This window comes from Chiloscyllium punctatum, chromosome 26, assembly GCF_047496795.1.
Source record: "Chiloscyllium punctatum isolate Juve2018m chromosome 26, sChiPun1.3, whole genome shotgun sequence".
NCBI lineage: Eukaryota > Metazoa > Chordata > Chondrichthyes > Orectolobiformes > Hemiscylliidae > Chiloscyllium > Chiloscyllium punctatum.
Window position 1 is genome coordinate 31,472,453 of NC_092764.1, and position 15,305 is coordinate 31,487,757.

The 15,305-nt window shown below is 40.0% G+C and overlaps 1 protein-coding gene across 5 annotated transcripts in view; it reads left to right on the forward strand.

Moving 5' to 3' along the window:
• piezo1 (piezo type mechanosensitive ion channel component 1 (Er blood group)) overlaps positions 1-15,305 on the forward strand; it is a 340,271-nt gene that overhangs the window by 284,191 nt on the left and 40,775 nt on the right. For 4 of the 5 annotated variants that reach the window (XM_072596043.1, XM_072596044.1, XM_072596039.1 and 1 more), the window contains 6 exons: positions 1,318-1,490; positions 2,903-3,033; positions 5,423-5,632; positions 11,084-11,342; positions 11,993-12,181; positions 13,967-14,153. In XM_072596043.1, the coding sequence (XP_072452144.1) occupies positions 1,318-1,490; positions 2,903-3,033; positions 5,423-5,632; positions 11,084-11,342; positions 11,993-12,181; positions 13,967-14,153 (1,149 nt within the window). The remainder of the gene's footprint in view (positions 1-1,317; positions 1,491-2,902; positions 3,034-5,422; positions 5,633-11,083; positions 11,343-11,992; positions 12,182-13,966; positions 14,154-15,305) is intronic. The other variant, XM_072596042.1, reaches the window with a different exon arrangement.

A 15,305-nucleotide genomic window follows, 5' to 3' on the forward strand; every position in this document is an offset into this window, starting at 1 on the left:
TGCACCTCCTTTATCCACTGGCTTGATGGTGAGGTCAGGATTGGAGCAGAGGGAGTGGAGGGCTGTGCGTTGTGAGGGTGAGAGGTTGGAGTGGGGGAGGGGGAGGGGGTAGACAGGTTGAGGCGGTTATGTCCCGGTGGCAGTTGGAAATGAAGTGGTCGTGGGCGGGTAATAGGCCAGTGTGTTGGAGGTGGGCGAAGGGGTCCTCGGAAGGTGGGCGGGAGTCCTGATTGTAAAAGTAAGCTCAGAGGCGGAGGCAGTGGAAGATGTTCTCGGTGTCATGGCGTGTATTAAATTCATTGATGCGTGGGCAGAGGGAGATGAAGGTGAGGCCTTTGCTGAGGACTGATCGTTCTCACTGAGGGGGAGGTCTGGAGGGATGGTAAAAACTCGGCAGGGCTGGGAGCTGGGACCCGGTGTGAGTGTGGAGCTGGGAGTGGGGGCGGAGCCTGTTACTGGAGTGGGTGTGGTGCTGGGGGAATGGGCGTGGAGTCATGAGCAGGGGGTGGTGTTCCCCTCAGGGTTCTATACGTAGGCTGTTAAAACAAAGCTTTATTAATAGAGAACTACAGTATCAAAACAAAGGAGTTATGCTAAAATGATAGAAAACTCTCATTAGGCTTCAGCTAAGGTTTTGCAACTAATTCTAGAATTTACCCTTTCAGAAGGATGTCAAGGTCCTGGAATATGTGCTGAGGAAATTCACTCAAATGGTTTCAAACAGGAGGAGTTTCAGTAACATTGAGAGACTGGAGAAGCTGAGCTTATTCTCTTTGGAGGAGAGAAGATTTGATGGTTCAAGCTCAGGAATAGTTTGGCAGAGTAAAAATGTAGAAGCTGTTTCCAGTGGCAGAATGATTGGCAACCAGAAGACACAGATTTTAAATAGTTGGCAATGAGCCAGAGGAGAAATGAGCTAACAATTGTTTGTGCAGGTTTTGTTGTAATCTGGAATCCATATCAGAGAATGTGAAAGAAGCAGATTCAATATCAACTTTCAAAAGGGAATAATTAAATAGGAGAAAGTGAGGACTTCCTGATGAAGAGCTTATGATCGAAACGTTGACTCTGCTGCTCCTCGGATGCTGCCTGACTGGCTGTGCTTTTCCAGTGCCACATTCTTCGACTTTCAAAAGTGAATGTTAGCATTTGAAAGGAAATGTTTTCAAGGCTACAGGAAAGGAGTAGGGCAGAGAGATTAATTGGATAGATTTACCAAATGATGGCCTCCTGTGCTGTATCACTCCATGATTCACTTGTGAAATATGTTGATATGGCACATTAAGTCTAATAACAGCCTGTGTTCTTGTCTTTCAGCTAAGAGCAATGTTGTTCAGCGTATAATGGATGTTCTGAGATTTCTCTGGGTCCTCTTCTTAGCCATGGTGGATGGGCTGACCCAGTGGCTGAACACCCTCGCTCAGCAGTACCTCGATACTTCTACTGTTCTGTGGGTTGAACGGCACTTATTGACTGAGAAACTTGCACGTGTAAGTAGCTGAATTAGACCATCAATAAATCATTATTCTTTACCTGCAAGATAGTCTTAAAACCAAACAAATACAAATACATCTATTCAAAGCACATTTTCTCACATAATGCAGTCGTATAGTCATCATCAAGACCTCTCCCTCTTTCCTAATTGGTGCCAGTCTTAAAATGAAATGCATGTCATGGAATAAATAAATAAGAAATAATGTTTATTTCATAGTTTAACCAATGTATCAATCTTTATTACACTTTATGATACCAGACAAAATTGCCAACTTTATGTAATGATCCTGGACAAGATCACCAAATTATGCTACATCTGGTCAGGGAACTTTATTTTTAAAATAGACAAAATGTAAGATCCAGGGGAGAAAGCATGAGATTCCATGATTTTAAACAAACAACAGTTACTCCGTAAGTTAGAACAGTAATGAAATCTATAATATAGACACAAACACAGTAGTAAATATGGGTACTCTACTGTGATCAAACATCCCACAGTATACAATGAGTAGCAAATGCACTTCACTGATTTTTCATTAACACCCCCCCCCCCCCCCCCCCGCCCAAGATGTTAATAACATAGTAGATCATCAAATCTCAATAATTTTCACAAGATATTATAATTCTTCTCTTTTGCCGACTGGCCTTGAAACTCCCACTGAAGAGCTATTCTGTCATAGATTGCCTCAGCGACTGCTCATGTTCTGATCAACCTCCTGTTCTTGGTTTGCACTGCCATGGACATTAAAACTGCATTCCAGTATTCATTCACCAGCACAACTCCAGCTTCACTGAGCAAGACATGTCCCTAAGTTCTCCCTGAGCTCTCATCCTGCTTGATTGTATGAGGCGAATACTGTTCGTGGACCTTTTAAACCTCACTCTGATAGCTGCATCAAAGTATTAATGGGTTACAGGCTTCTTCCAATGCCTTCCCAATTTTCTTTAATGCAGATAGTGGCCTTTCTGCTTCAACTGCCCAGAATGACTTGCGATTACTAACTCTAACCTCATAGCTACCTATCAACTCCTAAAACTACTTCCTAACCGTATCCCTAACCAGAACTATCCAACTGCTCTTGACTAGATTCAGCGTTCCACATGCCCTTTCTGTGTGTCCCTTGAACTGCTTTATGGTGATTTATTGAAAACCTTGAAAAGCCCTCTGCTGTTGTAGATCAGAATTGAATGTTGCCATTGAACTTAAATTTCAATATTGTACTCCATAAATGTTATTTTCACACAGAATGTTGAAAAATAGATTTTAGCATAACTTGGGCAAGACTTTTCTCCTTACTGTACATAAATTTTAACGCATATATATTGAATGTGGGTTTGGAAAGTTTCATAACTGCTGAAGAACACAGTACTTGTTTATTTTTATCATCAATTTTCATCACCTTTTCAGGGTGAGGAAGTACAAGAATATCTGGAGGGTCTTTATGAAACACAAGAGCAGAGTAATGAAACACTGTTGCAGAATAACAGGCCTGAACAATCAACAGATGGGGATGGTCCACAGCTCACCAATACATCAAGGCAGGTGCATAAATACATATTATTAGGCATGTAATTTGGGTTCTTGTAGTGTTGATTTACACTTACATGAAGTATGGAGAAATTAGGTGGCATTTGCCTGGCCAGGGCTGAGGTGAATAGAAAGCTCTCTCTAGTCCTCTGAAGTATGAAGCCTTGAGGATTTTCACTCCTTGGCTTTACTGTGCGGGAATCTGATATTGGATAACAAGAGGTTATGATCAAGGACCCAGTTGAACAATCCTTGGCAGTAAGGCACATGTTAGAGGAGTTCCAACTTCTAGTTCACAAAGAAGATCCTTCAGATCTCTTAAAACACATGTTCCTCTTCTCAATGGATGTGACAGAGCCAGTTGGATATGATGGGGGAAAAAAAACAAGGAACTATTGATGCTAAATATCAGAAACAAAAGCAGAAATCGCTGGTGAAACTTAACAGCTCTGGTAGCATCTGTGGAGAGAAAGCAGAATTAATAATTTGTGTCCAGTGACCCTTCTTCAGAACTGATTGTAGCTGGGAAAGATTAGTGTATATACTGAAGATATGACATTGGTATGCATGCTGGAATGGGGTTTGAGGGTGTGAAGGGTCTATATGATAGGTGGGTATGGTGCCCAGAGAGAGAGAGAAAAACAGTTGGGAAGACAAAGAAATGGGTCAAGGTATGAAGATCTCTTAAGGGATTATGTAGAGTCCTCGACTACATCACTGGAACCTGATTTGCATAATTGCAAAGCAAGTGGAACAGGAGTAGGCCATTCAGCCCCTTTAACACAATCTGCCATTCAACATGCTGATCACCCACCTCACTGCCATCTTCCTGTCTATCTCTGTATCCCTTGATATCTTTAATAACTGGCAATCTGACAATTTCTGAATTGTATATCCCCAATGACTGACTCTCCTCAGCCATTTGCAGTGGAAAATTTCAGATTCACCACACTCTGAGTGAAGAAATTTCTTCCCATCACATTCCTATGTATCCTTCCCTTTATTGTGAGATTCTGTCCCAGTTCTAAATGTCCCAAGTGGGAGTAATATCATATGAAAGTTTTTACCATACAATTTTTCAAATTATATTCCATCTGTCTTGTTCTTGTTCTGACTTAAATTGTTTGCTAGTTGCATCTTCAAAACAACCCTAACAGGTTTAAAAAAAACTTGATTTCCCTTCCATAAATCCACATTGACACTGCCCAATCCTACCATTGTTTTCTAAAGTGTCCCAGCTATTATGTCATTTATATCGGATCACTAGCTTTTTCTCTACTAATGTCAAGTTAACAAATCTGTTGTTCCTGTTTTTCTCCCTCAGTTCTTTTTTTTTTAAAAGGCAACAATCCAGAGTTTATTGTGCAAGAGATGAGCAGCCCATGTACAGGAAGTGACCCCTTTAAAATACACACTCACTTGCTATGTGGCAATCCTAGTAAGTCAGTGCAATGCATCAATCAGGTCATAGACTAGAAAAGGAAATGAAAAGGAACGTTTCATAACTCTTACAGAAAAGTCCATGCTTGCTCATTTGAGACTCTCAGAACAGTAGCAACATCTGTGCGGATAAAATCAAGGGGCATATTGAATAATAATGGGGGGCACTGTTTTAAAATCTCTCCTTTGTTTCTGCCCAAGAGATTTTTTTAATGGGTTCAGAGAAGAAATTGTCAAATTTTTGCCAGTGGTTAACAATTTATGTAGGCAAAAGTGAGGACTGCAGATGTTGGAAACCAGAGTTTAGATCAAAGTGGTGCTGGAAAAGCACAGCAGGTCAGGCAGCATTCGAGGAACAGGAAAATCGACGTTTCGGGCAATGAATGTTATTCTGTCCCCAGTTGGAAATATCCCAAATTGGAGTAACATCCTATGAAAGGGACCAATTGGCCCCTTAACAACATTGCCACTTTAGGCTGCTTAATACCAGGGATAGAAGGTTCACTGATTTTTCCCTCTCCTCAGAGCTGGTGGCCATTTCTGCAGTTACTGTTTGATTTCCAATTTCCTGTTTTGTTTTTTTCCTGGGACAAAGTGTTCCATGTTTCCCACAGAAAGGCAAGCAGAGGCCCAAGGAGGTTCCAATAGTGACAAATTTAAATTTGTGGAAGTGAGTGCAATTAGGGTAGACCTTGTTCACTGATGAGAACACGTTCAGCCACATGGAGACGGAGGAGGTAAATGGTGGTTGTGGATTATTGGCCCTTCATTCAAGGAAGAAAGAGAAGATCAGCCAAATTATCTCCCTTGAAAATTCCTACTTGGTAGGGGATTAAGGTATAGAGGCACTGGATGCCAATAGAGGGCACAGGCTAGTGCTGCATCCGGAAACAAACCTTTAATGAAATGTTAAGAAGAAGTTTTCAGTCCAATTTCATGATGACAATTTTCTTAATGCAGTAGTTCTGAAGAGCAAGAATCATCCCTGATGATCCATGAGGAAGGGGAGTCCCAGGAACTGGTTCCTGATTGCAGCACAAAATCTAACATCAAGGAAGAAAACTTGACTGTGGATTCACTAGAAACAGCCAAGTTTGACACAGAGTCAGAGGAGCAATCATTTCAGCCCATTCCTCGTACCAGAACAGCGAGTGAACTGCTTGCAAGCAGGTACAAAATTAACTCATAAAAAGAGGCAATGTACCAAACAGGCCACATATATCTGTGGTCAAACCTGAGTCAATTTCAATAAATTGTTGGATATACTACTTTAACTTGGAATATTACCCTGACTCAAAGCGATTAACATACTTCCTTTAAGAACTGCAGTTTCACAAAGATCCAAATTATTTGTTGAAAGGTTGCCAAATCTTTTCATCATACACTCATTCAGGATAAATGCAAGAGTGACAAATTTCAAATAATCATACCAATTTATAGGACCAGATTAAAGACCGATGATTGATTGGCAGGTTGATCCAAAATGGCTAAGCATGAGCATGGAAAAAGCAATGAAAACTTAAGGCTCCCTCAACTTCCAGGAAATTCAAAAAAGGTTACAAGGTTTGTTTGCAGAGAACGGGTCCCTGTGTCTGAATGCATATTGCTTTTAGAAAGTCTGATGATCCACGTTCAAATCTCAACTGATGTTCCTAAATTGCTCCCTAGAGTTGTTCTTTACACGTTTAAGATTGTCAGCAAGTGTTCCCTAAATACAAAATGATATCTAATGGTGGACATTTTGTTTTGGGTTTTGTAAACATGGGCTGTGTTGAGTGTGTACTTTACCTATTCCAGGTTACTGACGGAAGAGTTTAGAAGGATGAGGAGGTATCTGATTAAAACTTACAGAATACTGAGAGGTCTAAAAAGAGTGGATGTGGAGAAGGTCTTTCCGCTAGTAGGAGTGATTAGGACCCAGGGCACAGCCTCAGAGTGAAGTAAAAACCCTTTAGAATTGAGTTTAGGAAGATTTTCTTCAGCCAGAGGGTGGTTAATCTGTGGAACTCATTGCCACAGAGGGCTGTGGAGGCCAAGTTATGGAATGTATTTAGGAAAGACAGATTACTACGGAGATCAAGGGTAACAAGGAAAAGGCAGGAGAATGGTGCTGAGAAACATGTCAGCCATAATTGAATGACAAAGTAGGCTTGATGGGCCAAATGGCCTAGTCTTGCTCCTATATCTTATGGACTTATGGTCTTATGGAATATATTTTTTGATTTGTTCAGCCTATGTACCTGTTATCACATTGGTATGACACTGAAATTGGCACATGCTGTTACTCAATTGTGTGGGAGGTAGAATGTCTTATTGGACTAATCATACAATTCTGTTAATGGGAATTACTACCTCATAGCCCCTATATGTGTACTCATTTTAGCAACATCCAAACTATTTGTACTTTTTCCCTACCTTAACAAACATCTGCAATAAAAGATATCCTTGTTAAGCAATTGAGTTAAATAATACTCTTTCAGAGGTGTGATGTACAAAAGATAAAGTTATATGGTATCAGGGTGAGCTGGCAAGATGGATATAGAACTGGTTTAGTCATAAGAGATTGAGGGTAGCTGTGGGAGGATGCTTTTCTGAATAGAGGTCTGTGAGTAGTGGTGTTCCACAGGGATTAGTGCTGGGACCTCTGCTGTTCATGGTCTACAAAAATGATTTGGAGTAAAATGTTGCTGGTCTGATTGGTATGATATAAAGATTGGTGGAGTTGTGGATAATGAGGAGGATTGTCATAAGATACAACCAGATATAGATCAGTTGGAGGCATAGGCAGAAAAATGGTAGATGGATTTTTAAAATCCAGACAAATGTGTGGTGATGCATTTTTGGAAGTCAAGTACAGGTGACAATTATACAGTGAATGAGAACCCTTAGGAGTACTAATATGCAGAGGGGTTTGTGTGTGCTGGTCCACACATCATTGAAGGAAGCAGTGCAGGTAGATAAGGTAGTAAACAAGGCCTATGGCATGCTTGCTTTCATTGAAAGGGGCACTGAGTATAAGGATAAGCAAGTTATGCTACAGCTTTATAAAACTCTAGTTAGGCCACATTTGGAATATTGTATACAGTCCTGGTCACCACGCTACCAGAAGGATGTGGATGCTTTGGAGAGAGTACAGAAATGTTTTACCAAGACATTGCCTGGTATGGGGGATTTTAGCTATGAAGAAATGTTGTATAGAGTGAGCAGGTTTTTGCTGGGATGCAGGAGGTTGAGGGATGATCTGATAGAAGTTTATATGATTGTGAACGGAATAGATAGAGAGGATAGTATGAGGCTTTTCCAAGAACAGAGGGGTCAATTAGTAGGGGACACAGGTTCAAGATGGGAGGGTCACGGTTTAGAAGAGATGTGCAAATAAGTTTTTTGCACAAAGGGTACTAAGTGCCTGGAACGTGCTGCCTGGTTTGGTGGTGGAAACAGACACAATATCAGCATTCAAGAAATGCTAGGAAGAATACTTGAAAATGCAGGGAATAGAGAAATACAGATCCTGTAAGTGAAGACAGTTTTAGCATGGAAGGGCACAGGCTTGGAGGACCAAAGGGTCTGTTCCTGTGCCATGTTGTTTTTTGTTTTGTTCTTCTTTGTTTCTTTGCAGTTCCTGAGATCATTTTTGCATTGTTCATAGAAATGTATTGAAAATGTGCTTTAACTTGGCATAATTATCTTGTTATAAGAAATACACAGGGTATTGCAATTGAAAATAAATGCTGGTGTTAACAACAGTTAACTCAAAATGGAAATGGTTCTATTTGGCAATACTGGTTTAGTGGCAAGAGACAGAGAGTGATGGTCAATGAGTGTTTTTGCGATTGGAAGCTGTGTCCGGTTCAGTGTTGGGTCATTTGCTGTTTGTAGTGTACATTAATAATCTAGGCATGAGCATCGATGATTTGATCATTAAGTTTGCAGTTTACACCAAAATTTGTGTTGTGGTAAACAGCAGGGAGCAAAGCTTTAGACTACAGGGTGATATAGATTGGCATAACCTTGGTAAATGAAATTTAATCCTGAAAGGTGTGAGGTGATATATTTTGGGAGGACCAAGGAGGCAAGGGAATATACAATGAATTATAGGACTGTAAGAAGTACAGTAGGACTTTAATATCCATGCCTTTTGATCCTTGATGGCAGCAGGAAAGTTAACTAAGATGGTTAAGAAGGTATATGGAATATTTGTTTTTATTGGTCAAGACATTGAATACACATGCGAAATGTTTATGATGGGGACATATAAAATGTTAGTTAGGCCACAACTGGAGAACTGTGTGCAGAGAAGATTTACCAGGATGTTGCCTGGACTAGAATGAATCAGTTATGAAGAGAGGCTAAATAGGGTGAGGTCGTTTATCTTGGAGATCAGAAATCTGATGGACATCAATAAAGTTGTGAGGGGCATACATAGGAAGACATTTTTCACTTTAGTAAAGGAGTAAACAAATAGGAGACACAAATTTAAGGTAAGGTGCAGAAACTTTAGAGGGGACTTAAGAAAAATGTTTTTCACCCAGAGGTTGGTGGAAATCTGGAACTCACTGCCAAAGAATGTGGTAGAATGGGAACCATTACAACATTTAGGAAGTATTTCGATGAATACTTGATACACAAAGGCATTCAAGGCTATGGGCCAAGTGCTGGAAAATGGGATTAGAACAGATAGGTGCTTAATGACCAGCATGGATAGACACATTCATATAACATGGAAACAGGCCCTTCAGTCCAACTCATCCAGGTCAACCAGGTTTCCCAAACTAAACTCTTCCCCTATGCCTGTGCTTGGCTCATATCCCTCAAAACCTTTCCTTACATGTATCTGTCCAAATATCTTTTAAATGTTGTGACTTTACTAATCTCTACCACTTCCTCTGGCAGTTCTTTCCATATATGCACCACCCTCTGTGTGGAAAAATTTGCCCCTCAGGTCCCTTTTAAATTTTCCCCCTACCTTAAACCCATGGCCTCTAGTTTTGAACTCCCTGACCCTAGGGAAAATATCTTGGCTATTCACCTTATGAATGCCTTTCATGACTTTACAAAGCTCTACAAGGTCACCCCTCAACTTCAAATGCTCCAGGGATGAAAGTCCCAGCCTACCCAGATGCTCCTTTATAACTCAAATCCTCCAGTACCAGTAACATCCTTGTACATATTTTCTGCATTCTCTCCAACTTTATAACATCCTACCTATAGCAGGGCATCCAAAATAGTATTCAGTACTACAAATGTTGCTTCATAGAGTCATAGAGATGTACAGCATGGAAACAGACCCTTCGGTCCAATTCGTCCATACCGACCAGATATCCCAACCCAATCTAGTCACACCTACCAGCACCCGGCCCATATCCCTCCAAACCCTTCCTAATCATATATCCATCCAGATGCCTCTTAAATGTTGCAATTGTACCAGCCTCCACCACTTCCTCTGGCAGCTCATTCCTACATGCACCAACCTCTGCGTGAAAAAGTTGCCCCTTTTATATCTTTCCCCTCTCACCCTAAACCTATGCCCTCCAGTTCTGAACTCCCCCACCCCAGGGAAAAGACCTTGCCTATTTATTCTATCCATGCCCCTCTACATTCTTTACAACCACAACATGACGCCCCACTCCTGAACTCGATGCTCTGACCAGTGAAAGATGCTTTCACTGTGCCAAATGCTTTCTTCACCATCCTCTTTACCTGTGCCACCACTCTGAAGGAACTATGTACCTGAATCCCTAGGTCTCGCTGTTGGACAACATTCCCCAAGGCACTATCATTAACTGTATAAGTCCTGCCCTGGTTTGTCCTACTAAAATACAAACCTCCCATCTTAATCAAAATCCATCTTCTGTTCCTCAGACCACTGGCCCAGCTGATCAAGATCCCATTGTGCTCTTAGACTACCTTCTTCATTATCCACTATACCACCAATTTTGGTGTCATCCACAACTTACCAACCATGCTTCCTATATTCTCATTCAAACTGTTTATATAACTGGCAACAGTGGACCCAGCACCAATCCTTGCAGCACACCACTGGTCACAGGCTTCCAGTCCAAAAGATAACCCTCTACCATCACCCTCTGTCTCCTACCATCAATCCAATTTAGTTTCCAATTGGCTTACTCTCCCTGGATCCCATGTGATCTAACTTTCCTAACCAGTCTACCATGTGGAACTTTATTTCTTTCCCAGCTGTTAAACTCTATGACCATTTCTTTATGTGCACTGATTGATATGGGAAGGCTTAATAGCTGAGATGGTTCGATGGCTACTATGTGGATCAGATTAAGGCCAAAAGCACAAGGTTTGATTCCTATTCCAGTTGCGGCAAACATGGACCTGCCTTTGTGCCCCAACTGGGATAAAAAGTCACGGCACTTTGCAAATAATCATCAAGGTCCTCCTTCAAGCAAAGATCTCAAGAAGAGTGATTGATGTAGTGCACCACAGTATGGGGGTCAAAAATTACTATACAATACTCAAAATAAATGGGACAAGAAGCAGATTGTTAGAGGAATGTGCATTTTGATATTTTCAAGGAATAAAAGGTGGCAAAAACATTATTCATCAGGTGTAACATTTTAAGATTAATGTTTTTGTTTTTATCTTTTTAAGCCATTCTTCCATTGAAGAATTGGAGGGATCGAAGAAGTTTTATCAATCCCACAACCGATTTTTGAAACTGGTATTTGCTGTGTATAATGTCATTGCTGCTTATTCAGAGTTGACCTGCTACTTCATCATTATCTTGAACAATATGATCTCTGCCTCTGTAATCACACTCTTTCTTCCCATTCTGATGTTCCTCTGGGCAATGCTTTCAATTCCTCGGCCCAGCAAACGATTTTGGATGACAGCAATCATCTACACTGAGGTGAGCTGAAGAGATATCGCATATTGCTCATTATACACATTTACATTTTTTATGCTTTATGTAGTTGAAAAATTGTTGTAATTCCCTGCATAATACTTATGATCTTATCAGCTTTCCTGTGTGTTAATATAAAGTGTATACATGTGACAAATGGAGTTGGACAAAAAGGAACTATGTTTCAATACAATCCATTATAACACTGTAATTCACACATTAAGGACCAGTCTTGCCTCAGTCATAGCAAGCCACCTTCATTCTTGAGTTAGGAAGCTGGGATTCTGAGCAATATTTATCCATCAGCCAGCTGTGAAAAATAGATAATAAGTTCATTTAGACCATGGTTGTTTTTGGAATCTTGCTAATTACGCGTTGTCTGCTACAGTTCCCTAGAATTGCAACAGTGACTTTTAATCAGAGACAATTAATTGGGTATAAGGTATTTGTATTGAAGTCTTATTTGAAACCCTTGAGCTTGTTGTACTCTGATTTGTTTTACTTACTGTCATTACCTGAAATGTTCACTATGAAGATCAATGTAGGCATTAATTGTTATCATGGCTATGATATTTTCCTGCATAATATTCAGTGTTCTTAAGTTTAAGCATTTTAATGCAAGTTCAGGTGTAACCTGCTTTCATTTCACTTTGCAGGTGATGGTGGTCATTAAATACTTCTTCCAATTTGGGTTCTTCCCTTGGAACAGCTCCTACATCATTTCATTGAATGAAGACAAGCCATTCTTCCCTCCACGTATTCTCGGTTTGGAGAAGACTGATGGTTATGTTAAATATGATCTGATTCAGCTGCTAGCACTTTTGTTCCATCAGTCACTACTAAAGGTTACATACTATAACTTTCAATAGTGTTGATAATACAATCATTTGTTTAGTGAATTAGCAACTACTAATAACATACACAAAGGTGCTTTTCAAAATCTTAGCCTGGTTTACAATATTTTTCCAGTGACAAATGAGAATGAATTTATAGGCAGGAAAGGAACAATGTGTTAAGACCATTTGCAATAGACTGAAATAGTCTTTAGGATAGGTCTACATTTTTCAAAATTGAGCTCCTGTTTCAATTTGGAGAATGTTTGGGTTATGTGGCATAAGCAGAAGCTCCTCACCGGCCCCTCGATCAGCTTTAAAATATTTAGATCTTTCTCTCACGTGAATGAGCAAAAGTAAAATCAGGGCTCAGTGATAACTTGCCACATTTTCTATCTGCTTTTTTGAACTCCATCAGGGATCAGAATTCTTTTTCTTTCCTGAGGAGCCCTCTTGGGATTTTTTGAACTACTACTATTATTTTGATTTCTAAGGGAAGTTTCTCATTCCACTGGTAGGTGAGGTTGTCACATTGTAACAATATCTTCTGTACACTTGTTGACTTGTATTCTGACTCAACCAGAAGCAGAATTGGAATAATTCATCAATAGTCTTGATAATTATCAACTCTCCATTAAACTTAAAACCATAACATACGAGAAAAACATCAATTTCGAGACACCACCTAGGAATTAAATTGGTACAACACAACAGGTATAAGTTAACAAGTTTTTATTTATCAATTTAATTAACATACACTTCTCCAGACAAAAAACCACCAGCCTGCACCCACCTTCTGAAGACTGCTGAGCTCACTACTTTCATTGCCTGTACACAAAGCTTTTTGTTCTCATCAGGTAGTTAGAAATCTATTTACTGAATCTCAGAATTAATTTTAATAATTGATATTTAATTAATTTAATTGTAACAATATTTTAATAATTAATTTAATGGTTACTAATTTAAGAATGTTCATTGCAATAGAACCCATCATATTTTTTCCAGGAATTATAGCTCCTCAACTTTGTCAGTCCTAAACTATGCATTCTACATTCATTTGCAAGAATTCATTACCTCACTGACTTAATGTTTTCTTGGATCCCAGTTAGCTGAGTATTTCTTTGACTCATTTAAAACTGTTTTATCATCTTTGTGCCTTCCCTGTTTCCTTCCCTTTTAGCTCCCCCAACCAATCCTTGCAACTTTGCCATTAAATCCCTTTCTCGCTCGCAACCCTCTTCTTCCGTTGTACGTCCTTTAGCAAGCACTCACCTTTCCCAAACATGACAGGAAACCTACCTCTGATTGAGGAGTGAGTCCCCACCATTTCCATCCATTCAACTTACCGAGATGATCTCTGAATTGTAATTGAAATCCTCTACCAGAAACCTACTGTGGCTGTACTTACACCACACTGACAGCTCACCTCCTCTAAGGGCAATTATAACTGGTGGTGTTGTCAGTGCCTTCCACGGCCTATGAACTAAATATAAAAGAGGTATTCCTTACCTGGGGGAAGTCCAGCACGAGACTGCACCTCACCAGTCTGATGTACATAAAACCTTCAGGTTTAATGTCAGTCTGCTGCTCCATTGTAGACCTTGCTCCCGTGCAGACAGGTCAAGATGATCTGATTCTTGCCGTATTTCATCAAGATGCAGTAAAACCTCACTCAAAGTTATTCTGGATTGCATTATGTATCTATTTATAAATAAATAGTAACACAGCGAAAGCACTGATTTGTTTCCCCCACCCCACACTTACAAATGCTGTAATTTTCCACCATTCTATCTTCAGCGGTATGGACTATGGGATGATCAGGAAGTTCAAAAGAAAAAGGACATTGTGAAAGAAAAGGAGGCCATCAAAGAATCACAGGATGCAAACCAGGACCCAGCTGCAGATGACCATGTTTCTGACCTAGAACCAACACAGGAAGTAAAAAAGAGCAGATTTCGTTTTAGGAGGAGAAAACAAACCAAAGGTTAGAAGGTTTTAGAAACAGTGTTGCCAGACTTGAGAATATTCCTTAAAACAAATGTAATAAACTCCTATTTTAATCTCTGAAATTTGCATATATCTGAGCTAATTCAGATGTTGATGTTTCAAACATTTTAATCCACATGCCAAATCACTGAGTTACACTAAACCAATACAAATTATTTCCCCTCATTTTTGCCTTGGACTTCTGCTAATTTACTTTGCTTCTTAAATATTTGAAAGAATTTGCTCACTTTCATTCCTTTCCATTCTGAAAACATGCATTCTTACAGTTCCATGGATACTGCGAACATTTCAGTATCCAAGTGTTTTCAAAGAATGGAAGAGTGTTATCCATGAGTCATTCTAGCAAACCTAATGCTAAACTGTCTCCAATTTAAACTGCCTCCAGATTAAACTCTCTCCACATTTTTCTTAAAATGTGCACTTTTCCAGTTGTTCCAATACTCCAGTTGAGGCCAAACCATTGTGTGATGAAGCCACATAATCTGCCCTGTTTGGGATTTTAAACATCAGAGTTGGCTCCATGCTTTTTTGAGGGGTGGGGGTGGGGGGTGGGGGAGAGAATCAATCAGGTTCTACCCACTGCTGGGAATGTTCTCAAGCTGCTGGCATGTGGAATGAATTGGAAAGCCATCTGATGTTACTCTCACTTATTCTCCAACTCACCCCCCCCCCCCACCACCACCAGCCCAACTGCCACCATCAGTCCCCCAACCCCCATCTTCTCTCACAACCACCACTGGCTCTCAAATTCAGCAGAGCACACTATAATTTTGTCATGATCATTGGTATCCATCTTGTGTGATTTGTTGCTAGATGTCTACATCAGTTTTAGAATTCCCATCTTTCTCACTAGACAAAAATATAAATATTTTAATTGCAGTCCAAATCAATGTGCAAGGGAGAGTTTTAGGCAATTGCACCACAATGAAGGCAATAACAAACACAAAGACAACTTGAGTGCATGAGAAATGGAAATTGGATAAGATGTTGGGTGCTGTGAACCTGCTCCACATTTCAACATTTCATGGTTGATCTTCTAGCTGAACATCTCCTTCCCACTATATCATCATATTCTTTAATTTTATTAATAACCAAGAATCTGTTGTGGTTCTGTTCGCTGAGCTGGGAA